At 33.0% G+C, this 24,789-nt stretch overlaps 5 protein-coding genes and 1 long non-coding RNA gene across 15 annotated transcripts in view; 3 read left to right on the forward strand and 3 right to left on the reverse strand.

Moving 5' to 3' along the window:
* The window catches only part of Eps-15 (Epidermal growth factor receptor pathway substrate 15), a 34,924-nt gene extending 30,267 nt beyond the window's left edge, over nucleotides 1-4,657 (reverse strand). For 2 of the 5 annotated variants that reach the window (XM_087411351.1, XM_087411350.1), the window contains exons 1-5: nucleotides 3,935-4,214; nucleotides 3,665-3,709; nucleotides 3,137-3,370; nucleotides 2,794-3,066; nucleotides 64-288 (exon numbers count right to left, since the gene is read on the reverse strand). In XM_087411351.1, the coding sequence (XP_087267477.1) occupies nucleotides 64-288; nucleotides 2,794-3,066; nucleotides 3,137-3,370; nucleotides 3,665-3,709; nucleotides 3,935-3,982 (825 nt within the window). In that variant the 5' untranslated portion in view covers nucleotides 3,983-4,214. Of the gene's footprint in view, nucleotides 1-63; nucleotides 289-2,793; nucleotides 3,067-3,136; nucleotides 3,371-3,664; nucleotides 3,710-3,921; nucleotides 4,215-4,238 lie in introns of those variants that run through there. The other 3 variants (XM_011051018.2, XM_087411352.1, XM_087411353.1) reach the window with 3 other exon arrangements.
* A 4,230-nt stretch (nucleotides 4,658-8,887) lies between these two features.
* mRpS16 (mitochondrial ribosomal protein S16) lies at nucleotides 8,888-10,532 on the forward strand. Its single transcript, XM_011051010.2, is given in 3 exon segments — nucleotides 8,888-9,151; nucleotides 10,174-10,400; nucleotides 10,402-10,532. Coding segments are annotated over 3 exon segments (381 nt in total). The 5' UTR covers nucleotides 8,888-9,028; the 3' UTR covers nucleotides 10,433-10,532.
* On the reverse strand, nucleotides 10,467-11,882 carry LOC147907981 (uncharacterized). Of its 2 annotated transcripts, none has more exons than XR_015546694.1 (2): nucleotides 11,281-11,882; nucleotides 10,467-11,148 (listed from the first exon to the last, which is right to left on the reverse strand). It is a non-coding gene; the product is annotated as an uncharacterized LOC147907981 (long non-coding RNA). The 2 variants fall into 2 exon arrangements; XR_015546695.1 differs by having other exon boundaries at nucleotides 11,190-11,882.
* Nucleotides 11,883-12,209: 327 nt separating this feature from the next.
* Nucleotides 12,210-14,826, reverse strand: LOC105143043 (uncharacterized). 2 transcript variants are annotated; one of them, XR_015546719.1, is made up of 5 exons: nucleotides 14,690-14,826; nucleotides 14,289-14,611; nucleotides 14,059-14,187; nucleotides 13,556-13,970; nucleotides 12,210-13,453 (listed from the first exon to the last, which is right to left on the reverse strand). XR_015546719.1 is itself a non-coding variant. In XM_087411372.1 (4 exons), the coding sequence occupies exons 1-4, from the start codon at nucleotides 14,824-14,826 to the stop codon at nucleotides 13,738-13,740; spliced, it is 822 nt and encodes a 273-aa protein (XP_087267498.1). In that variant the 3' UTR covers nucleotides 12,210-13,737. The 2 variants fall into 2 exon arrangements, 1 of the variants encoding a protein (XP_087267498.1); XM_087411372.1 differs by having other exon boundaries at nucleotides 12,210-13,970.
* A 2,441-nt stretch (nucleotides 14,827-17,267) lies between these two features.
* Nucleotides 17,268-19,886, forward strand: LOC105143036 (pre-mRNA-splicing factor RBM22). The gene is made up of 3 exons (XM_011051009.2): nucleotides 17,268-17,452; nucleotides 17,561-17,614; nucleotides 18,640-19,886. Exons 1-3 carry the CDS (start codon nucleotides 17,399-17,401, stop codon nucleotides 19,807-19,809), a joined length of 1,278 nt encoding a protein of 425 aa, XP_011049311.1. The 5' UTR covers nucleotides 17,268-17,398; the 3' UTR covers nucleotides 19,810-19,886.
* A 136-nt stretch (nucleotides 19,887-20,022) lies between these two features.
* BBS5 (Bardet-Biedl syndrome 5 protein) overlaps nucleotides 20,023-24,789 on the forward strand; it is a 38,523-nt gene continuing 33,756 nt past the window's right edge. The window contains exons 1-3 of one of the 4 annotated variants that reach the window (XM_087411369.1): nucleotides 20,023-20,257; nucleotides 20,351-20,499; nucleotides 23,555-23,604. In XM_087411369.1, coding sequence (XP_087267495.1) covers nucleotides 20,355-20,499; nucleotides 23,555-23,604 — 195 coding nt within the window. In that variant the 5' untranslated portion in view covers nucleotides 20,023-20,257; nucleotides 20,351-20,354. Of the gene's footprint in view, nucleotides 20,258-20,350; nucleotides 20,500-21,671; nucleotides 21,907-23,554; nucleotides 23,605-24,789 lie in introns of those variants that run through there. The other 3 variants (XM_011051008.2, XM_087411371.1, XM_087411370.1) reach the window with 3 other exon arrangements.

Here is a 24,789-nt window from a genome sequence, read left to right on the forward strand (position 1 = left end):
TTAGCAATTTTGGATGCGGAAATACAATAAATTCTTAAATTACAGAGTTTAAAAGATAAATACTTTTACAGCATCTAATCCAGTCAAGCTCTTAACGGTCGTCGTATTTGATAAGGGTGGTGCTTGTGATTGCGATGACGGTGGTGCAGTAACTGCCATGCCTATCAGTGTAGGAGACTTAGTCTTAGAGATAATAATGTCTTTCCTTTTATTAGGCGGCATTAATTCTGGTGGAAGTACACTTGGTATCGCATATTTTTCCAATGCTTTATATACAAGATGCATAGCCTGCATAATAATACAGTTAGGCAGAAAAAAAAAAGAAAATATAATTTGTGATACAAATATTGTTAAAATACATAGAACATAAATAATGTTTAATATCATTCAAGATAATCTCTTAACTTAACATTATATTGTTATCAAAAATTGTTTCTTCAATCAATATACGAGGGCAAGTCAATAAGTTCTTAGAAAATCTGTCAGAGGGCACTCGCAGTGTCATGTCACATTACTTTTTGACAAGCATCTTTCAGCTGATTACTGTCAAATTTTGAACGGAATTCATCGCGTGGTTTCATTTCTGTAGACGATTAAAGCGAACAATCTTTGTATTTTTTGCAAAATGAAAAAAAACAAATTTCAAACATCTTCATATGAAAGGTTTAACGCCAAAAGAAATCAAAGCCGAGTTGGATAATGTTCATAGCACATCTGTACCAGCGTTTGCGACTGTATACAATTGGGTGAATGAATTTAAATGTGGTCATACATCCACATGTGATGCATTGCGTTCGGGACTTCCAATTGAGGTTGCTACCAAGCCAGAAATCATCGATAAAGTCCAGAATATTGTTTTGACTAATCAACGAATGAAAGTGCGCGAGCTTGTTGAGGCCACAGGCATATCACATGGCACAGTGATTTCAATTTTGCACAAACAATTGGGTATGAAAAAGCTATTGTCTTATCAATAACTTTGCACTCGCCGCTTTGCTCACTATGGACCACAAGCGCGACCGTGTGATGATTTCAAAACAATGTTTGAAGATGTTTCAACGTAATCCAGATGAATTTCTGCGTCGATTCATTACTGTGGATGAAACATGAATCCATTATTTCATACCCGAGACGAAGGAACAATCAAAACAATGGACTTCACCGAGTGAACTAGCTCCGAAGAAGGCGAAGAGCGTGAAGTCGATCGGAAAGGTAATGGCCACAGTTTTTTGGGATGCACGCGATATAATTCATATCGATTACCTTCCGTCGAAGCAAATGATCAATGACGATTACTACGCAGCCTTATTGGACCGTTTCAATAACATTTTAAAGAAAAAACATCCCCATTTGGTGAAGAAGAAAGTGCTCTTTCAAGACAATACACAGGTTTACACGTGCCCTGCACCGATGGTCAAATTCAACGAATTCCGCTACAAATTACTTCCCCATCTAGCATATTCGCCAGATTTAACCCTCTGCGATTATTTCCTGTTTCCAAATCTGAAGAAATGGTTCAGAAGAAAGAGATTCACAAAGAGCAGCTCATCGCTCAGAGGCTTATTTTGAAGGGTTGGACAAATCATATTATTCGGACAGCTTGAAAAAGTTGGATCAAGTGTATCGAGCTGAAAGGAGATTATGTTGAGAAATAAAAATCGGTAAAAAAAAATGTGTTTTACTATATTTTTCTAAAAATTTATTGATTTGCTCTCATAGTATCCATAAATTATACAAAACGGATGAGTGAAGAGGACTACATTCAGTCAAAATGAATCTTAGTGTCTTACTTTCTTGAAGATTTTTACAATTTTCAGTTTAAAAATACTATCCTCCAATTATATACTTGCCGATTCTAAAACACAATTCTAGACTAAAGTTAGAGTACATAATCAAATTAAATAATATGCTTTAATAGAATTTAAGGAGGTTCTCGCGCTACTTCCTAGTCAATAGACAGTTTATTCATAATACTATGTAAAACAATTAAAATAATAGATTACTAACAATATCTTATGCCATTAAACATAATTGTTGTTAATGTTACTAAACATTTTCAAAAAGACAAAATAAAAGTTATGAGATGCTCATTAGATGAATATGCATTTGACACATATTCTAGTTTTTTTTCATTGAAGAATATAAATATTTTATAAATCGTATGGTTAGTTTAAATGAAACTTCACGAGAACAAACTTAAGTGTTTACTTTATAGTTATAACGGTTTTTAAATTGTTGTCTTATATGCGAGTGTCTCAATTTAAAAGAGAATAGCTACAGAATAAGGTTATATTTTCAATCTGTAATATAAAATTCTATAAATTTAGAATTAAATATCTTCAAAATGATACGGTAAAAGTCAATGAAATTTTTTCTAGATATTTTTAATATTATTAACTTTTGTACTACAGACTTGTCTTATATTTCTTCAAACGCGAGAATCTCCTTAAATAAGAGATCCGAACAAAACGAGAGAGATGCAGATTCAAATTTTGGTTGGGATGATATTTTTTGCAATAAATTCCTTATAGTGTTTTAAAAATGCTCTTTAGACTCAATAATATTAATTCCTTGTCAATTTAATTTGTGATATTACTCCAGCTCTACTCTAGAATTATTTCAAGAACAACAAATAATCGGTGCTTGAACTGGAAATTATAAAAACATTATTAGGCACTAAGACCAGCCTCTTTTCACTTGCTTGTGTTGAATCTTTCTTGACTTATTTTTATTTAATATTCATTTATGCAAGAGTTAATATAACATATATAAAAAAAAACAATTAATACTTACAACTACAAATTCGTGTCTATCCAGCATACCATCCTTGTCCATGTCTGCCAAGTCCCAAATCTTACCAAGAGTATCCAAGGGAAGTTTGCTATCCATAAGAACACCTTTTACTTTATTTCCAGATATGTAACCATTAGATGGCTGTAAGCTATCAAAAAGCTGATCGTATTTCGCTCGTTCTGTAGGATTAATTGACCAATCTCCATTATTGACAGATGTTATTACAGGCAAAGCATTAGTCATAGTCTTCTGTGGAATGACTGGAATGTCTCCCTGATATCAAAGAAGACAGACAATGTAATGCTTGTTCCAATTGCAAAAATGTGTCTATATGTAAATTTACCATCTTCGGTGGTGGCAATTCTAGACTTAGATTAGATATATTCAAATCCTTTCCTGTTTGTGCCAATGCACATAATTTGAGTGCAACAAACAAGCCAGATTTATCTAAAGAACCTCTCGATTGTGGATCAGCCATATCCCATATTTTACTCAGAATAACATCACTCAACTGGGATTTCTTAAGAAATCTTGCAGCATCCATTGCCTCAATTCGTCCATATCCATTTGGATCAATCTAGGAACAAATGTATGTGTGTATATATATATATATATATATATATAGATAGATAGATAGATAGATATATAAATATATATATTTGAACATCAATAATTGAAAGGCTTCCCAGAAGAACATTGCAACCAACTTTTTTAAAAATTTTATTGGAAATAAAGCAAACAAGATACGATACAAAAGCAGGTTTTTTTATTAAAACATTACATACAACTGATGATTGCAATGTCTTTCCTGGAAGCTCTTCAGTTATCAGTATGTCTACAAATATGCCTCTCCCAACGAATGATATAATACCTGATTATAATAAGCTTCATATATTGCAGTATGGCATCCAGCCACCTGTAAAAGCAGCAAACTCAAATGCACTTTTTATTTTTATCTGCACAAGTTTTAACGATCAATATAAATAATACATATATTCAATTGTTTGTCATAAACTGTCAATATAATGTTTAACAAGTAGATATTCGTCAACATGAATAATATAAATAAGTAATATATATAATAAGCGTTGATATATAAAAACACTTATTATCAAAGCTTATTCATACCAGATAAACAAACCGTTAAATTAAAAGAAAGTCTAATTCGCGCGTTTCTGGAACAGCACATTAATCAAACAACAAAGGCTTCCTTCCTGACGAGTAAAAATTTATCAATCAAAATAGGTACAGATAAAATACTCCGCCATCGAAAAGAGGACGTTTCGACCTAGACCGCCCGAGATAGATAAGATATCGCAACGAAGACGCATAATACTGCGACAGTTTAGTACAAATCATGGCGAAACTTTACGAAAGAAGCTGTCATATTGTGCGAGTCATATTAAACGTTATATTCTCGTAAAATCGTGAAAAACGTTCCGTACCTGCGTAGGTGACGGCAAAGCGGCCATACTTGCGTTAAGCACTGGTTTAACCAATCAGACACTCAATCGATACTGTACGATTTTTAACAATTTCGTTTAATATTTCGCGGGGATATCGCTTTTAATCATTGAATATTCCAGCGAATTATAATGGTTTCATTCTCTATTATCTCTTGTAAATTCAAAATCAAGGAATGCACGACAGAAAAAATTTATTTAAGAATTTAAGAAGCACTAATTTATGAGACACCTATCAAAATCACTTCTATCGTTTATTCAAAATCGATTGCACTAAACATTCATATTAAGTCTGTTCGCATTGCTTGCACTTTTTCAATTCAGCAATCAGCATCTTCGCTTTTTCCACAGATTTCTATATATTGTCAAAGAGAAACCTGAGGAATCTGAGAAAGGACATAACAACCTTTTGTCTGTTATCGCAAAATGCCCTAGCCCTAGAGTAAAGAATAAGGGCGCATTCACACCTTAACGGAAAAGCAGAAAGCGGAAAAATAGCCAATCAGGGGCCACTGATGGGCTGCATTCGGATTCCCACCTGGGGAGCAATTCCGTAATTGTTTTATACCTCCTACCACGCTGGATGTGATGCGGTAGCCAAAATAAGCTTACAGCTCCTAATGTGTTCATTGGTTACGGCGTCTCATTTTGCCGCGCAACAAGCGTTTCCGCGTCCAGTGTGCAGAAGCCATTAGAGTGCGATTGCATAGAACGCGATACGCAGTATGCCTACTGCACACTGGACGCGATAAGCTATGAGTGACGAGTGATATCCAATAAGAGCTTTGCTTTGTGTCATTACGTGAGAAAAAGCACAGCTTTTATTGGATATCGCTCGTCGTTCATCGCCCATCGCGTCCAGTGTGAGCTAGGCAGTATGCGATACAGTAACTAATAATGACTAACTAAGTAACTAGGAAACCGCGTACTACATACCGCCTATTTCTTTCGCTGATATTACATGAAGCGCGGTTTGCGACACGGGCTAGCGTAACAAACTCACATTATTATATACTGCTATGGTATACTTTTTAATGGAATTAATTGATTTAAAAGCAATTATTAAGTAAATCTGTTAAAAAAATATGAGTATCGATAAAGTGTGCATAAAAATAAGTTAATATATTTAAAAAAATTCATACTAATGTGAGTTTGTCATTAGTCCGTGTCGTAAATCGCGCTCCATGTAATATGGAGTTCCTCACAATAAAAGGAACAGAGAATAAGAATTTCAACCTATCAGAAATCATATGTTGTGAAATCAACCAACTACAGTCAAGCATTCCCCTGTCGTTCGACTGTAATAGAGGAATACTCGACTGTAGTTGGTTAGTTTTTACATTCTGATCCAGTTTAAATCCTCGATGGAAACTAGGTCAGTGTTACTAATCCATACAAATTAAAATTATTAGGTCATCTAAAAAGTATTCGGTTTTTTGTCACTAGATGTGTGTTGATGGTCTAGTGACAAAGTACCGCGGATACTTTTTAGATGACCCAATATATTGCTTAGGGATTTTTGTACCAACATTTTTCAGTCTAGGGTCTACGAGTTATGACAGTCGACAGATTCGAAACCCTTCTCGGTTAAACCTTCAGTGGAAACTAGCCATTGTTGAAGTAGTAAGGGGTTCCGCACAATAAAAGGAACAAGAAACAAGAGATACAAAGAATAAGAATTTCAACCTATCAGAAATCATGTATTGTGGAATATACAATTTAAGGTTAAAATTCTTATTCTCTGTTCTCTATTCCTTTTATTGTGTGGAGCCCCTAATAATTGAGCTAGCGAGCTAGTAATTAGCCGTAGTAACTAGCCGTAATTAGCTTTAAGCTATTCACACACTTTCCGTAACAGTAACAGTAAGGTTTTCGATCAATCGCGTTGCTCGATTGTTACAATTACGGTTACGGACGACCGAATCGAGCAACACGATTGGTTGCAAACCTGTGTTACATTTACGGTTACTGTGTGCAATTAGTTTAAGTCCATAAGTTCATCTATAAAAATAAATTTCAACAAGCTGCTCTAACCGGCTGTTTGAGCAACAAAAAGAATCATGTAATCAAAATGGACGCTTGATATTCGTCAATTCTAACTTAGGTCCGTGAAAATTTACTTTTAGTCTATACCACAAATTTATAGATTTAGGGGCTCCACACAATAAAAGGAACAAGGACCTATCAGAAACTCAATACATGATTGTGCGGCGCTCCTTATTCTCTGTTCTCTGTTCCTTTTATTGTGCGAAGCCCCTTAGAGTGAAATCATATGGTGTGGAAAACGACTGTGGAATAGAGAATGCGTCATAGAAGCAACCAATCAACGTTATTCTGTATTATTCCGAATAGCAAGGTTCACGAAACGTTGGCATTTCAAGAATGGATTTGGACATGGAAGAAACCCGCGAAACGCATAATCTTTATATAGAAAGCACCCGGAAGTCTCAAGAATATATTGGGTCATCTAAAAAGTATCCGCGGTTTTTTGTCACTAGATGTGTGTTGATAGTCATATATCTAGTGACAAAGTACCGCGGATACTTTTTAGATGACTCAATAATAGTAACTAACTATATATTGTATTGTATAATATTGGGTCATCTAAAAAGTATCCGCGGTACTTTGTCACTAGATATATGACCATCAACACACATCTAGTGACAAAAAACCGCGGATACTTTTTAGATGACCCAATATATTGGGTGATCTAAAAAATTGAAACCCTATATAAATTGGGTTGACCATCAACACCATCTAGTGACAAAAACCCGTGGATACTTTGTCATTAGATATATGACCATCAACACACATTTAGTGACAAAAAACCGCGGATACTTTTTAGATGATCCAATATATATAGTAACTAATTAGGCAACTAGGAAACCGCGCACCACGTATTGCCTATTTCTTTCGCTGATATTACATGAAGCGCGGTTTGCGGCACGGATGATAAACTCACATTAAAATAGTATGAATTTTTTAAAATATATTAACTTATTTTTATGCACACTTTATCGATACTCTTATTTTTTAACAGCTTTACTTAATAATTGCGTTTAAATCAATTAATTTCATTAAAAAATGCATAGCAGTGTATACTAGCCCGTGCCGCAAACCGCGCTCCATGTAATATCAGCGAAAGAAATAGGCGGTAGGTACTTTCTACGATCATCTCATTCTTGTTTAACATTGTCGAACAACAAGAATATAACGATTTACCGTGTCACATCGTGCCACTTCAGTGTCTCTTGTTGGATAATAATTTTATGCGTAGATACAATTTTTTACATTACAATGATCCAGATGACTTATGTACGTACTTCTTATTTCTTTCTTATTTACCTTATGTGTAAAATGGAAATATTCTAAAGCGCCAACCGAAAATTGACAACTATAATCAGAGTATGTTCGACTATGCTTTTCTGCTGTATCTAAAGGCTTAAACGAACTGTCCAATCAGAGCTCTGGTGTGTAAGTTCGATATTATATCCCAGAGATTATATCAGAGATTAAATGGCTCGTTATTCCCTATTGCCTGTGCCTATTGTATTTAAACCTTAATCGTGTCATGGCGTTTCGTTGGAAAACATCGCGTCCGACGCTGTGTCGATGTGTGTCGCCTAAAAGCCTTGAGGGAAAGCACCCGATGGTACGCGGTTTCCTAGTTGCCTAGTTAGTTATTATTAATTACTGTACCGCGTATCGTGGTCCATGTAATCGCATCCTAATGCATGGTCTACAATGGCAGTAGTGGATTAAGAGCCATTCCACACAAACTTGCATAGCCGCATAACCATATGCATAAAGAAAATTATCCAATCATATTTCTGTCATAAAGACAAACGTAAAATATGATTGGTTGATTTTCTTTATTCATATGTTTATGCGGATATGCAAGTTTGTGTAGGAATGGCTCTAAGGAGTAGGCGTAGAAATCGATCAATCATAGTTGATTATTTTTTTTTACATTCAACTATGATTGATCAATTTCTACGCCTACTCTTTAATCAACTACTGTTACTGCCCATTGTAGATATGCATTACAGTTACGTTATGGACGACCGAATCGAGCAACACGATTGGTCGAAAACCTACGTTACGTTTACGATAAGCAGGGAGAACAAACTCTTGCATAACACATAACACGTAATACATAAAAAAATGTACCAATCAACGTTCTTCATTTCTTTCCTTACTATGAAATAAAGAACTCAGATTAGTTAAATTTCTTATGCATTAAGCTGATTCTACATTAATTGCAAGCTAATCGCAAATTTGTTGCGGCAGCCAATATGAAGCGTTGATTTCGAAATGCAAGCTTCAGATTGGCTGTCGCAACAAACTTGTGATCGGTTTGCAACTAATATAGAACCGGCTTTACGTGTTATGCGTTATGCAAGAGTCTGTGCTCCCCGGTTTATTGTTACGGAAAGTGTGTGTGACTAGCTCTTCTATTTCAACGGTGTTACTAATCCGTACAAATTGAAATCGTGTTGCCTAGGGATTTTTGTTAGTACCAACATTTTTCAGTCTAGTTTTTCGGGAAAATGTCATGTAACCAAATATTAGTTCTTTTATGTACAATACAATATATTCGCCTAGGTGGCGTTCAAAACACTGTTCCAAGTAAAATATGAGAATTGTTATCTATTTTCTTAGGTAATCTGTGGTGAATAGAAGCCCTAAGCCAATTTCTGATTTGAAAGATATCTAATGTAAACAAGTAATTGTATAAAAAAGGTGATTTTTTAATATTAACACACACAAATATGCCACGATTACCTTTACACTGTTCATCTGGAACAGGTATTATTACGCCATTCACTAAAGCAATAAGATTTGCTCGTTATGGTTGCACTAATAGACCGTTTTTTCATATTGTTGTGATTGATGTAAGTTGACAATTTTCTTTTAAAATTGATTCTGCAATGAGTCGATAGTTGGAAATCTTAAATCTTAACCCGTCTTAATCTAAATAGGTGACTATGATTTTTTTGCATCTACAAGTTGTTCATTGTGCAGGGAGTCGTTTATCTCGATTAATGGAAAGGAATAAAGTCGAATTTGGTCAGTCTTAAGAGAATTGGTAATCTTAGTTGTACAAGTTTTATCGGTGAATTGTTCAAATTGGCCAACAGCTAACTTGTATGCTAAGGTCCGATTGCACCAACGTTTGACTTTAAGGAAGACATAAAATTCTCTTGGTTTCTGTCTCTCTCTTTTGATTTAAAACAGTTTTTCTTATTGAAAAAATCACATACAATTGCATGATGAAATTCATGTAATTAAAACATGTAAATCATGTAACGGATTGTTCCAAAAATCAGTATATGATTTTTAAAAATCACTAATTTGAAAACTCACATGATGACATATTTCTTTTTTTCTATTTTTATTATTCAATTCATTAAAATTTAAAAATTATAAAATCACATGATGGATAAAATTATTTCTAATATCATGTGATTTTTCAAATTATCTAAACTTTTGACATAATTTTTTTCAGTAGAGTTTTTTAAGTCTTGCTTCAAAGTAACATTGGTGCAATCAGTCTTAAAGACTTAAGCACAAAGATGTCCCTAACTGAAATATGAAACATAAGTTATAGTGCAGATTGATCAAAACATAGTGCGTTGACCTGTGACTACGACTAAAGTTTCAACTTGTTACAACCATCTTTGTGCCGAGGTCCTATCACTATCGATTTTCTCAAGACTGGCCAATTCAACTTTATTCCTTTCTAAGTCGAGCTAAATAACTCATTGCAGCTGTGAAAAATTGTTTTACACTTTTTTAAGACTTAGGACTTCTGATTCAACTATCAACTCATTATAGAATTGGCTCAAATATAAAAATCTTAATTAGAAAGAGAAAAATTCTATAGCTAGAATCAATTAATTAATTTTTGTTGTAGGTAAAAGCAGCAGAAACAAAACCACCAATAGAACAAGTTGGTGTATATGATCCTATTCCAAATATGCATAATGAAAAATTAGTGTCCTTCAATTTTGAAAGAATACAATATTGGATTGCCAAAGGAGCACGAATATCCACGCCTGTTGCAGATTTATTAGGGCTCGCTGGATTTTTACCTATTCATCCAAGAACATATATGAGAGCATGGAGAAATCGCAGAACTGTAGAAAAGTGTTCTTAAAGAAAGTATGTGCTAAGAATAAACAGTTGTATTTTATGTAGTTAAGATAATTGTTACGTTATGAACATTTATTTTGTACAAATTTTGTTTAACAATAAAAATATCAATAAATGACACCTTCTAGACAATAATTTAGATTTACATTTAGGAACTAAGTGTGTTTAATTTATCTAATATATCGAGCGCTCACGTGATACATGACTTTTTCATATATTAGGTGTTGGAATTAATTCGTAGCGTTTTACAAGTGATGGGAAGTACTTTCATTAATGTATTTTTTAATGCTCATGTGAAATAAATAACATTCTTTCATTAAAAACGCTACGAATTAATTCCAACACCTAATAATATATAATTTGTGTCACTTGATTTAGATTAAATTTATGTGGTATGTATTTATGTTAACTTCTTTGTGCAAAAACCTATTTCAGATAACGCTGGATGACAGTTGTCAAGGTGGATCTCTTGTATTTTTTTCATTTTTTTTTTTGCAATAAAAAAATATTAATTTTGAAAATATGTGACATAGCTAGTAGTCTAATCATAGATTTTATAAATCTAATTAGTTTCAATTTAATTATTTACAGATTCCCATTTTATATTTTGCTTCTATGACAATATGCTTATTAATATAATTATTATTTAAAAAAAAGTTTGGTATGTAAAATACGGTCCTCACCTACGATTTGAAATCGGATTCATTCGACGCGTTTTTACATGAAATGAAAGAAGCTGTAAGAAAAAAAGTTAATTATTTAGAATACAGACTGCACCTCCAATTTTGATGAAATTAAATGAAAGAAGCTGTAAGAAAAAAAGTTAATTATTAGAAAAAAAGTTAATTATTTAGAATACAGACTGCACCTCCAATTTTGATGAAATTAAGCTCATTCGACACATTTTTGCTCGAAACGAAAGAAAAAACATAGGTCGGTCAAATCAAGATATTGAACGGTAAAGTTGATGAGTATTGAGATTAAGAAATCTGTCATAGCGACGAGACGCAGCGACACAACAAGATTGGACACGTCTATGCGCCGCGGTTATGCACAACATACAATATAATCGAGGCTAGAATAAATATTTTTTACTTCAATTACACAAATTCTCTTAAAAGCAAATTCTCTACTTTTTAAAAACACATTCTATGCTGTAAAAATATAAATTATTTTCTATGTATTCTACAATATTTTTGTTTTTAAAGCCACTTTCATCAAGCTCCGATTAACTTAACAGACTTAGTAACTTTGCAGGATTCCAACTGAAGCTGATGTCAGAGAAAAAATGCAAAGAGAGAAATTATTCAATATATATTGGGTCATCTAAAAAATATCCGCAATTTTTTGTCACTAGATGGTGTTGATGGTCGTATATCTAGTGACAAAGTATCCGCGGTTTTTTGTCACTAGATGTGTTGATGGTTAAGTATCCGCGGTTTTTTGTCACTAGATGTGTGTTGATGGTCATATATCTAGTGACAAAGTACCGCGGATATTTTTTAGATGACCCAATATATACTGTATATATATATATATATATATAATAAAATAAAATTACAACGGTATAAAATTAATTTTATATTAGCCCAATATATATATATATATTTATTATGTACGTATATCACATTTGTAATAATTATATATGTAATAATTATATATTTAAAATATTAGTTAATAAAAATATTGTAACTTTTAAATTAAAGATCTTAATAAATATAAATATTAGACATCCAAAATGTTTACAGTTAAATATGATAATATATTAAAATATGAATGTAAATAAATATAAGCGTGTTTATAATTTGAACATAGTTTTATTATTTTATCAATAATTTTAAAACACATACAATATATCAGATGTAGTAAAAAGAAATTCATTATTTTTCCAATAGATGGCTTTAGTAATCTGTATCTCGTCTACGCGTGGATTTCTTTTTACTACACCTAATATTATATATTAGGAGTACAAATTAGTTCGGTCTGTTTTTTGTGTTCAAAATTTCAAAACAAATGAATGAACAGATTAATTAAAGTATTGTCCATCACTGACTACTACTTTTTCCTATCTCTCAGGCACTTTTCGAATTCCATCTCGAAAAAATGACTCGTCTTTGGAGGCGATCCAATTTTGGAGCCAATTTTCAATTTCTGCGAAAGAAATCAATCGGTGACGTACTGCATCCTTCGGAACAATCATAATCAGAAGGAGCAATGTCCGGAGAATACGGCGGGTGCAGTAAAACATCCCATTTGAGCGTTTCCAAATATTTTTTTACGACATGAGGCCGAGCATTGTCATGAAGAAAAATAACTTTATCATGTCTTTGCCGTATTCCGGCCGTTTTTATCGCAATGCACGGCTCAAACGAATCAATTGTAGCCGATACCGATCGCCCGTAATGGAATCGCCAGGTTTCAGCAGCTCATAGTAAACAATTCTTTTAGTCCCACCAGATACAGAGCATGATCTTCGAACCATGAATGTTCGGCTTTGGTATTGACGTTGAGGTCGATGGCAACGATTGACCGGGCTTAGCGTATTATTTTTTCTTCTTGGGGTTGTCATAGAATATCCACTTCTCATCTCCAGTCACAATCCGATGCAAAAAACCTTTTCTTTGTTGTCTTTGAATCAGCTGTTCGCAAGAAAAATCGCCTTTCAACGTCTCTCGGTTTCATTTCATAAGGCACCCAATTTCCTTGTTTTTGAATTATTCCCAAAATGGCTCTCAATCGTGCAGAAACGGCTTGTTGAGTTATTCCCAATGATTCTGCAAGCTCCTCTTGCATTCGATTTCAAGTTCCTCTTTTCTGATCTTCTTCGAGTAATGCCTCTAATTTTTTGTCTTCGAATTTTTTTGGCTGTCCAGAGCGAGGCTTGTCTTCAACGCTGAAATCTCTATCCTCGAAACCATTCCCTACATGATTTATCAGTTATCATGATTTGGAGCAATGTCATAAACTTCGACAAGCATTCAATAGGCTTCAGCTGCACTTTTCTTCCAATTAAAGCAGAAAATTAGAACCTCTCGCAAATGCTGCTTGGTTAACACAAAATTCGACATTTCAAACATAGTAAAAATCAAGGTTTTTGTATGAAACTCAAAGCAATATAAACTGAATATTAGCAGATATCTAACCTCTCTGAAAACGCCAAAATCAGTTGTCACTATGAACCATTCACAACAGCCGGAGCTATCTTTTGGAAAATGGACCGAATAATAATAATTTGTACTCCCAATATATTAAAACTGAAATTTTACACAATCCTAATTATAATTAATGCTACTGATGATGGAATAAAATAAGTTTTGTATATTTTTTACGAATAAAATCGTCTTAATCGCAATGTAGTAACTCGCTTTCGAAGTCTTCTGTTTTCATCTTGTAAAGATTTGATTTGTTTGCTTTTCTTTTGATTCATTTTTTTAATAAAATTGATTAATCTTCTCGTTTTTCTCGGTGTACTAACGTCACTGATATTAATTTCTGAAATATATCTTGGCTCTGCAAACGAACGTTTCTTTCGAGGAGGAGAAATGTTCTCTTTAGAAGCTAAAAATATAAAATATTTATCAAAAATAATACTTATTTTCTTTTATAATCAGTGTATGTATTTCTATTTCTATATAATGTAATTTACGTGAATAATAAGTGAAAACTTCAGATATTATCTGAACTTCATCATCAAAATCCATTTCATTAGATACAATTGGAGATGTAATATTCACTTCAGATAAATTTGACATACTAGTACTTTCTATTACTGGCACTGAAAGAATAAAATATTTATCACAAAAATGACATTTATGTTATTTCCTCTTACAATCAGTGTATATATTTTTATTTCTACATAATTTGTATGTAACTTACATGAATGATAAGTCGAAGCTTCCGATATTGAATGAACAGCGTTAGCATAATCCATTATATCAAAATTGGAGATGTTCACTTCAGATGATTTCGATGTATTAACTGTAGTACTTTTTATTGTTGACACATTTGATAATTCAACTGAGTGATTTGGTACAGCTATTTCTACAGTGGGTATAGTCCCAGAAGGTAACCTCTTTAATACAACTAAATTATCAGGTAATTCAAAGTGATGTGAGCAAATATAAATTCGGGATACATCTTTTTTATGCAATCCGCAAGCGTCGATCCATTTTTTACGTATTTCTGATGTTTTCGGAAATCTAAAAAGAATAATTTAATTTTTATTAACTATTGTAAGCAATCGGACATGTACTTTCATCATTTGTAATTAAACTTACTTATGTAAAGTTATCTTTTTATCCTCTGTGCTTTTTCTTTTACATAAATAACAAGATAGCGGCATTATTAGGAGTATAAATAAGTTTCCGCCGTTTTTAATCAAAAATTGGGCATTTATTGTGAAAGAACGGTACATAATGTTTTATTCGAAGTATTGTCCATCGCTAGCCACTACTTTTTCCCATCTTTCTGGCAGCATACGGATACCGCGTCGGAAGAACGCTTCATCTTTTGAAGCTATCCACGAATCGATTCAATTTTTGGTATCTTCATATGATGTGAAGTGTTGCTCAGACAGGCCATGTGCCATCGATCGAAACAAGTAGTAATCAGAAGGAACAATGTCTGGTGAATACGGTGGGTGGGATAAAACTTCCTAATTGAGTGTTTCCAAATAGGTTTTGACCGGCGCCGCAACATGTGGATGAGCATTATCATGCAGAAGAATAACTTTGTCGTGTCTGGAGTAGTAGTGGGCGCGTTTTTTCTTGAGTACTCGGCTCAATCTCATCAATTGTGGGTAGAGAGCCCCAGTAATGGTTTCGTTCGGTTTGAGCAACTCATAATATACGACACCAAGCTGATTCCACCAAATACACAACATGAGCTTTTTTCCATGAATGTTCGGCTTGGCTGTTGATGTTGAAGCATGGCCAGGTGGTCCCCATGATTTTTTCTTCTTTGGGTTATCGTAGTGAATTCATTTTTCATCACCAGTGACTATACGATGCAAAAAACCCTTTCGTTTGTGCCTGGCAAGCAGCATTTCACATGTGAAAAATCGGTGTTCAACGTTTCTCGGCGTCAGTTCATATGGAATCCAATTTCCTTGCTTTTGAATCATTCCTAATGATTTTAAGCGATGTGAAATTGCTGGTTGAGTCACTCCTAATGTAAGTGCAAGTGCTTCTTGCGTTTGGCACGAATCTTCATCCAATAATGATTCCAATTTCGCGTCTTCGTACACTTTCGGCCTTCCGCTACGTTCTTTGTCTTCGACGTCAAATTCACCGTTCTTAAACTTTTGAAACCACTCACGGCAACTTCTTTCACTTAAGGCAGCCTCACCATATGCTTCTACAAGCAATCGATGCGCCTCAGCTGCAGATTTCTTCAAATTAAAGAAGTAAATCAAAAGCTCCCGCAAATGACGTTTATTCGGCTCAAAACTCGACATTTTCGCACGAAAAAAGATATATGATGCTGATACAAAATCGCTAATATTTCAAGGCTATGTTGTTACCAGATGTCCAATCTTACGATATGACGTTTTACAGCAGACAATTTTAACCATAACATACTGGTGGCACTATCTTTTGTCAAACGGCGGAAACTTATTTATACTCCTAATACCTTTTTTTAATTAGTACTTTTATATAGGTCAAATAACAAACTCAACTTCATTATTGAATATGTCGGACACAATAACGTGATAAAGTATGATAAAATAGGTTGGAAACACTCGCATGTGCATTGCGAATCCCCTGTCGTTCGACTGTAACAGGATTTGATCCGGATTAAACCCTCGGTGGAAACTAGGCCAATAACACAAATAGCGCTAATAACGTCTCCCTGCATCCAGCTCATGTCGAATTTTGAACAACGTCTATGGATTCCGCTTCTTGTTCTCTTACATCATGGTAGACTCTGCTCGATTTCTGTCACCAATTTGCTGGTATAGCATGTCATCAGTCATATTTTGTCATTTGTCATATTTTTGGCAGCAATTTGTTTGTCGACAGTAGTGGGTTGGTTTTTACATTTTGATCCGGGTTAAAATCCTCGGTGGAAACTAGGCTATTGTCTGATAGTATAAACTTTGTGTACAATTGCTTTTCTGCAATCAGAAATTGATAGCAGACTCTACTCAAAATTTATCTCTTTAAATTTGGCTATCTGAGAAATATATAAAATTATATAATATATAACTTTACATAATTATATATAGAATATTTTTTCATGGGAAATAAAGTAGATAAACTATAATAATGCGTTTATAATAATAAAAATAAAATGCTTAAAACACAATAATTTTATAAAATGGGTATAATATATAACTTTAATGTTAATCCTTTTAAGTGAAATATAAAAATCACGCCCATGTAAAAAGACATATAATTGCAGAGATGAGTATTTCTGATCTACAATTTGTGGATACAGCACGATTTTATGAACCAAATATCGATTTATCATCTGCAGTCTTGATAAGTAGATCTGTGTATATTGCAGTGCATTAATTCGCTCATAGTAGCGGCCCGATGTCCGATTTATCGATGTTTATTTTTTACTCAAATACTATCAACTTTACAGAAAAACTGCGAGAGACAAAAATCATTTATTTTCTTCTTATAGAACTCTAATAATTTTTTCAGAATTTTTTATCAACTTTTTAGTACTGCATTTTCTTATTTTCGATAAGTAGGACCGCTACTATGACCCAGTGAATTAATGCACTGCACTGTACTCTCAGAAAAGTGGATCTTGCCATATAGTTTGAATCCTTTTTATCAGGGGGCAGTAGTGTGCGACAGCATTTTGCGGATACAGATTTTGAGCTGTCATGCCTTCTCTATGTCTCTTTGTCTTTCTCTCTGATATTGTAATCGTTTTTTTACGGAGTAAGTTGCATTCCAAACTCATTGAAAAAACAGTGTTGCAAGTAATTTTGCAAATGGTGGAAGTGTTGTTTTAAGATAAATTAATATATAATGGCAACATCAAAGACTACCAATACATATAATAGACAAAATTGGGAAGATGCGGTGAGCATAAAAAAGATTTTTCACGTTCAATTCAAGCCTTTATTTTGTAACACTGATGTCATTTTTATTTTATCATATTGCCTTCGTTGACATGTTTTTCTTGTATAGGAATTCCCAATATTGTGTCAGACGTGTTTGGGAGATAATCCATACATTCGTATGGTAAGTAAAAGTCTGGATAATTATCAAAAATTTATTCAATTGTTATCTTTTATTACAAAGTAAAACATAATAAATTGTTTGAATTACAAAGTAAAACATAGTAAATTGTCTGAATTACAAATGATGAGATGTATATATGTGACATATACAGTGTCCTGTAAGTTTTGACTAATCGCTTTTGTATAGATAAAGCGGATTAAACTGAGTTTATCCTTTACTTCTTTACCATTTTGCAATTTTTGCAATAATTAACAAGATATTAATTACTAAAAATTGTCAAATATTGGTCTTGAATAATTTTTCAAATACTATCAAACTTTACAGAAAAACTGCAAGAGACAAAAATCGTTCTTTTCTTCTCATAGAACTCTAAGAATTTTTTTCAGAATTTTTTATCAACTTTTTAGCACTGCATTTTTTATTTTTACCAACATGAGAAAGTACGATATTAAAAAATTCTGAAAAAATGTTCAGAACTTTATGAGAAGGAAATAAATGATTTTTGTCTTTTGCAGTTTTTCTGTAAAGTTAATAGTATTTGAGTAAAAAATTCAAGACCAATATTTGGCAATTTTTAGTAATTAATATTTTGTTAACTATTGTGAAAATTGTAAAATAGTAAAGGATTTTTCGATTCAGTTTAGTCCATTCTATCTATACAAAAAAGCGATTGGCTAAAACTTACAGGATTTCCTACACACACACACACACACACACACACACACACACACACACACACACACACACACACACACACACACACACACACACACACACACACACACACACACACACACACACACACACACACACACACACACACACACACACACACACACACACACACACACACACACACACACACACACACACACACACACACACACACACACACACACACACACACACACACACACACACACACACACACACCTTATATATGAAATGTATATATGTACACACACACACACACACATTTATTATAAACAAAATTGTTAATATTATTATTATGAATTGATTTATAGACAAAGGAGAAATATGGAAAGGAATGCAAGATATGTATGCGACCATTTACAGTATTTAGATGGTGTCCAGGAGCAAGAATGAGATTTAAGAAAACCGAAGTTTGTCAGACATGCAGTCGATTGAAGAATGTTTGCCAAACGTGTTTATTGGATTTGGAATATGGTTTGCCTATTCAAGTTCGCGATGCTGCTTTAAAAATTAAGGATGATTTACCACGTTCGGATGTAAATAAGGAATACTATGTACAAAACATAGACAATGAAATTGGAAAAATTGATCCGACAACACCTGCCGGTGCTGTAGGCAAGTCTGCTGCGGCTAGTGATCTGCTGATGAAACTGGCTAGAACGAGTCCTTATTATAAGAGAAATAGGCCACACATTTGCTCGTTTTGGGTAAAGGGTGAATGCAAGAGAGGCGAAGAATGTCCTTATCGACATGAGAAACCAACAGATCCTGATGATCCATTGGCAGATCAGAACATAAAAGATCGTTACTATGGCGTAAACGATCCAGTGGCAGATAAATTAATGCGTAGAGCAGCAGCTATGCCTAAGCTAGATCCACCAGAGGATAAATCCATCACAACGTTATACATTGGTAATTTGGGTGACGTATTAACGGAGAAACAGCTGCGCGATCACTTCTACCAATATGGCGAGATTCGTTCAGTGACTATGGTGCCGCGTCAGCAATGTGCCTTCATCCAATATACGCAGAGAAGCGCTGCCGAAGCGGCAGCAGAAAGGACCTTTAATAAACTGATATTGGGTGGAAGACGGCTCACTATAAAATGGGGCCGTTCACAGGGAAGACAGACGGTGTCGGCGGCAGAAGCAACGAGAGAGATTCTTGAACCTGTCCCAGGATTACCTGGCGCATTACCACCACCACCACCATCGGAAAGCATGAGTAGCAACTTCTTCAATCTACAAACTACTCCTGGTATGATGCCGCCGATGATGATTCCACCACCACCAGTTGCTCCTCAATTTATGTTTCCACCGCAAATAGCAACTGCTGCTGCTGCTGCTGCTGCTGCTGCTGCCGCTGCTGCCGCAGCTGCACCAATTTTTCCTCCAGGAACTACTCCCATTCATTATCCAAGTCAAGATCCGTCCAGGATGGGTGCGTCACAGGGTATAGGCAAACCTTGGCCAGAGGAATAATATCATAATGCTATATGTCAATTTTTTATCTAATTATATAACGTTATTTAAAGAAAAATATATCATTTTTGTCCAGACTGATTTTCTCTTTTTTTATATGTTTAATTAATGATTCAAATATATTTGTCGCAAAGTATTTGCATTTACGCGAAAGAGTATGAGACCTACGTCATTTTTGTTGTATATTTGTTGGTATGACAACAATATTGATTTTCAGCCTGAGCTAAGTCAAGTTCTTTCTGTACTATCCAGCATTATCCTGTTTAGCTGACGCCCAAAATGTGGCAGGACAACCAAGTGAAATTTGATGTTTCTCATTCGTAATTATAAAATTTAATTATCTTTAAATTATTATTCAGCTTTTAGCTTTTACTAATGCAACTATAAGTTTTGTTTTGTAACTATGTCAAATTGTATGCTCCGCGCATTTGAACAAATGCGAAGTAAAGTAATTAAATAACTACATTTAGTGCTAAATGTGCTGAGTGAAAATAAATTATTAAATAATACGGCGAAAATATTAAATCTTTTTTGCATGTAGTAATATGCAATTACGACCTGGTGAACTCACTGTCGACAAACTTGATATGATAGAAGATACAAAAGGCAATGCTGGGGATCTAGGAAGACTAATTGTCACCAACTTGAGAATCATATGGCATTCTTTATCCTTGCCACGAATTAACTTAAGTATGAAACAATTAGCGCACATATATTATTTTAAACAATAAGTGAAAATATTGATGGATATATACATATATGTGAACAATACAAATAAACGAAGAAAGTTTTATTTGAATAAAGTAAATCTTGATGTCTTTTAAATATTTTTTTGCGTGAATTTTACAATTTCCAGTTCCCCAGTAAACGAGAATGAATTGAAATTGATTGAAATGAATTTAGATTTTTAGAAATATGTTTTCGCGAATTTTGAAACGAATTCCTTTCAATCCTAATGCATTGTTATTCATTTTTAGAAATTGCATTTCTATGCCTTTCAATCCAAAAATAATATCGGCTTTTTTAAAATGTATTGTGAACGCTGCTCAATTAAAAAATCTGAATAGAAAATTCAGTTTTTCAATCCAGTTGAATCTAATTGAATCTAACTGAATTCAATTGATTCCAAAAAAGGTTTTTTATTTAACATATGCATTTGAATAAGTAAAATTTCAGTCTATTTTAATTTATTCTCGTTAACTGGGTCCTGCAAATTAGACGCTGACTATTTATTAACACTACATTATAGTGTTTTAAGATGCTCATCCCCAGCAAACGAGAATGGATTAAAATGGATTGAAATTTTTTTCTATCTGCGTATTTTAAATAGCGAATACTTTTTTTGGATTTAATTGGATTCAATTAGATTCAATTGGATGCAATTGGATTAAAAAACTGCATTTATTATTCAAAATTTTGGATCGAACAGTATCCACAATTGTGCACAGAAAAGGCTAATATTATTTCTAGATTGAAAGGCATAGAGATATGTTCCATGAAATTCCTAAATGAATAAAAATGCATTCAGAATTGAAAAACATTCATTTTAACATTCGTGAATCAATATTTCTGAAAATCTGAATCCATTTTAATTCATTTCAATCCATTCTCGTTTGCTGAGTCATCAGCATTTGACTGACAAATAATTGACATGCAGTTTGCATAAATTGCAAATTGTAAAATTCATGTAAAAAAAGAATATATTATTAGGCACCTACAAGATCGGCTGTTTTGTGACTAATCAAGGCTTTCTTCAATTATTTGTTTTATAATTTTTTAAGTTATAATCTGTCACATATAGTAACTTTCCAGTACCCAGCAAAGAATGGATTAAAATGGATTAAAATTTTTTTAATGCGTAGTTTAAAATGGGTTTCATGAAAATGGATTGAAATGGATTAGATCCGAGCTGACACTAGTTTAATATTCGAAAAAAAATTCATATTTAAAGATTACAAATTTTATTTCTAAAACATTTATAATAGTTATACCTGAAATTAACTACTTCAAATTGGTATTAAAAAACCCACCTTAGTGGGATTTGAACCTAGGACCTCTGGATTATGAATCTTCTACGCTACACCACTTCTTCAATTGGTAAATGTGTTATTCATTCTTTACTTCAATTACAATCAGCTAAATTAGTAACAAAATTATATAGATATATAATAATAAAAATATCATCATTTGACAAATATAATAAAATATAAACAATTTATATTACTATGAGACAACATTGTGTAAGTGTGGATAATTTTAATCTCACTTGCCTGATGTCGCGCGCCGTGATTAGCCTAATATTCGGGCTGTGTTTGATTTAGTTTGCGAGTGTTCACTCATCGATCATTTATTTTACTTCAATCAAAGATAAACAAATGAATATAGCTCAATTATTTTTATGTTACAATTTTTTTGAACTTAATTGGATTAAAATGAAAAATTTCCTATTTATAATTTTAAATAATTTAAGTACAATTTATGGTCCATTTTTAAATAAAAACTTTTTTTATTTAATTAAATTGAAAAACTGCATTTCATATTCAGAATATTGAATTGAGCAATATTCACGTTGCACAGAAATTGTTGATATTATTTTTGAATTTAACTGAATATTATTTTTAGATTGAAAAGCATAGAGATACGCTCTATGCGATTTCTATAAATGCATTCAGGATTGAAAAGGCATAGATATTTGCTTTATGCAATTCCTATAAATGAATCGAAATGCATTTAGAATTGAAAAAGATTCATTTTAACATTCATGAATCCGTATTTCTGAAAATCTGAATCCATTTTAATCCATTTCTATCCATTCTCATTTGCTGGGTAAACAAGAATGAATTGAAATTGATTGAAATGGATTCAGAATTTTAAAAGTACGTATTCGCGAACGTTGAAATCGATCCTTTTCAATCTCAATGCATTTTTTTATTCATTTATAGGTATTGCGTGAAGCGCATTTCTGTCTTTTTACTCTCTAAAAGTGAATCAGTAGTATATATTAGGTGTAGTAAAAAGAAATCCAATTAAAAAGAATTATTTTTTCAATAGATGGCTTTAGTAATCTGTATCTCGCGAACGCGAGAGCAGTATTCACGATGCACTTAAAAAAGCTGATACTAAATTTTACTTTGTAAAAGTAAATTATCAATGTACATATTATCACTGACTTCAGTGCTACACTTATTACTGATGTAATCATCAGCGAATATGTACTGTTTTACAGTAATATTTATTGTTTTACTGTAAAACTGATTCACTTTCAGAGGTTATGATTTCTGCAGATTTCTTCAGAAATCATAATTTCTAAAAATGAATCAGTTTTAGAGTAAAACAATAAATATTTGCTAATATTACAGTTATAAGTGTAGCACTGAAATCAATGATAATACATACATTGATCATTCACTTTTATAGAGTAAAAGTTAATATCAGCTTCTTTAAGTGCATCGTGAATACTGCTCTTTTTAAAAAATCTGGAAATAGGAAATGCAATTTTTTTAGTCTAATTGCATTCAACTGAAGCAACTGTGTTCCAAAGCTGAAAATCTACAGTTTACATTACGTATACTATACATTTTCAACACTGGCAGTGAATTTTAGAACACAGTTTGAATAAATCAAATTTTTAATTTTAAATCATCGGTTAGAGATAAAATTACAATCCATTTTAATACATTCTCGTTTACTTAGTTATGTTTTTCTAAAAGAAAAAAGTCATGCAAATCATGCAATGATTTTATAGGTATAGGCTATAATACGTTTATCACAGTGAATACGAAAATTCTTCATACGGTAAGAATTATTTTAGCATGAGTATTAATAGGGAGTTTGCATAATTTTTGAAAAATATTTTATAATTTACACACACACACACACACACACACACACACACACACACACACACACACACACACACACACACACACACCTTTAACTTCAATTTTTTAATAATTTTTTAACGCAAATTATGCAAAAAAAAATAAATAATAACGTATTGCATTATTTGAAATGCCGAAAACAACCGAGCCCTTCCGAACGCGCTGTGACGTTGCACAAAGAAACCATAATTATTCAGTAAGAAATTAATTTATTTTAAAAATGAACAAAGGAAACACGTAAAAATGTGTTTCGTACCTGTGTGTAAAAGCACAACAATTAAAATACCGGAAAAATTGTTCTTTTATGTGCCTCAAGTTGAAAACGTGAAAAAAGAATGTTTTAAAAGTGTACATCATATTGACGAACCAGGAAAATGGAATTATTTTTGTTGTGAAGATCATTTCGATATAGGTATTATACAAAATACGAGATCTGATAAAAAAATGCGAACTTTTTGAATTACTCGGCAACGAAGTATCCTAACGACGTGCAGTTTGTAGCACTACAATCGTTATAATCTTCCGAATAACTGGCTTTTTAAAAATTGTTTACATCTCGTTTAGTTTCAGAGCTATTGCTATTTGAGTGCAACGTGTAGTATTCGTGGCGCTTCAAACTAAATTTTTATTTTAGGAACTGATTTTAATTTTGGGAACAAGAAAAAGTCGCAGGGAGCAAGATTTGGGGAGACAAGGCTGAATGGGTAGGTTATGTAGGACAACATGAGTTGTCTCGCCACTGTGGTCTCTTTACGAATTTTTTCGCATAATCTTTTTAAAACATCATCATAGTACTGGCGGTTGATTGTTTGACCTTGAGGCAAAAATTGCAAAAATTCATTTCGAGGCGAAAACCCGCCAACCTCGCCACAAACACTAAAACACGTTGCACTCAAATAACAATAACTCTGAAACTAAACGAGATGTAAACAATTTTAAAAAAGCCAATTACTTGGAAGATTATAACGATTATAGTGCTGCAAACCGCTCATCGGACACTCCGTTGCCCAGTAATTCAAAAAGTTCGCTTATTTTTTTATCAGACCTCGTATTCTTTATGCTCTTTAAATATAACAATTTATAAAAATATTAATCATGT

Source organism: Acromyrmex echinatior, chromosome 11 (assembly GCF_024713525.1).
Source record: "Acromyrmex echinatior isolate Ae372 chromosome 11, ASM2471352v2, whole genome shotgun sequence".
Taxonomy (NCBI): Eukaryota; Metazoa; Arthropoda; class Insecta; order Hymenoptera; family Formicidae; genus Acromyrmex; species Acromyrmex echinatior.

What these genes read in the sequence shown, in the direction of transcription:
- LOC105143043 (XM_087411372.1), bottom strand. Translation starts at nt 14,826, where the DNA reads ATGTACCGTTCTTTCACAATAAATGCCCAATTTTTGATTAAAAACGGC. An exon ending in AAAAAGATAACTTTACATAA is followed by an intron (nt 14,612 to 14,689) that starts GTAAGTTTAATT and finishes TATTCTTTTTAG; the next exon opens with ATTTCCGAAAACATCAGAAA. An exon ending in AGCTTCGACTTATCATTCAT is followed by an intron (nt 14,188 to 14,288) that starts GTAAGTTACATA and finishes TTATTCTTTCAG; the next exon opens with TGCCAGTAATAGAAAGTACT.
- LOC105143036 (XM_011051009.2), top strand. Translation starts at nt 17,399, where the DNA reads ATGGCAACATCAAAGACTACCAATACATATAATAGACAAAATTGGGAA. An exon ending in GACAAAATTGGGAAGATGCG is followed by an intron (nt 17,453 to 17,560) that starts GTGAGCATAAAA and finishes TTTCTTGTATAG; the next exon opens with GAATTCCCAATATTGTGTCA. An exon ending in ATAATCCATACATTCGTATG is followed by an intron (nt 17,615 to 18,639) that starts GTAAGTAAAAGT and finishes ATTGATTTATAG; the next exon opens with ACAAAGGAGAAATATGGAAA.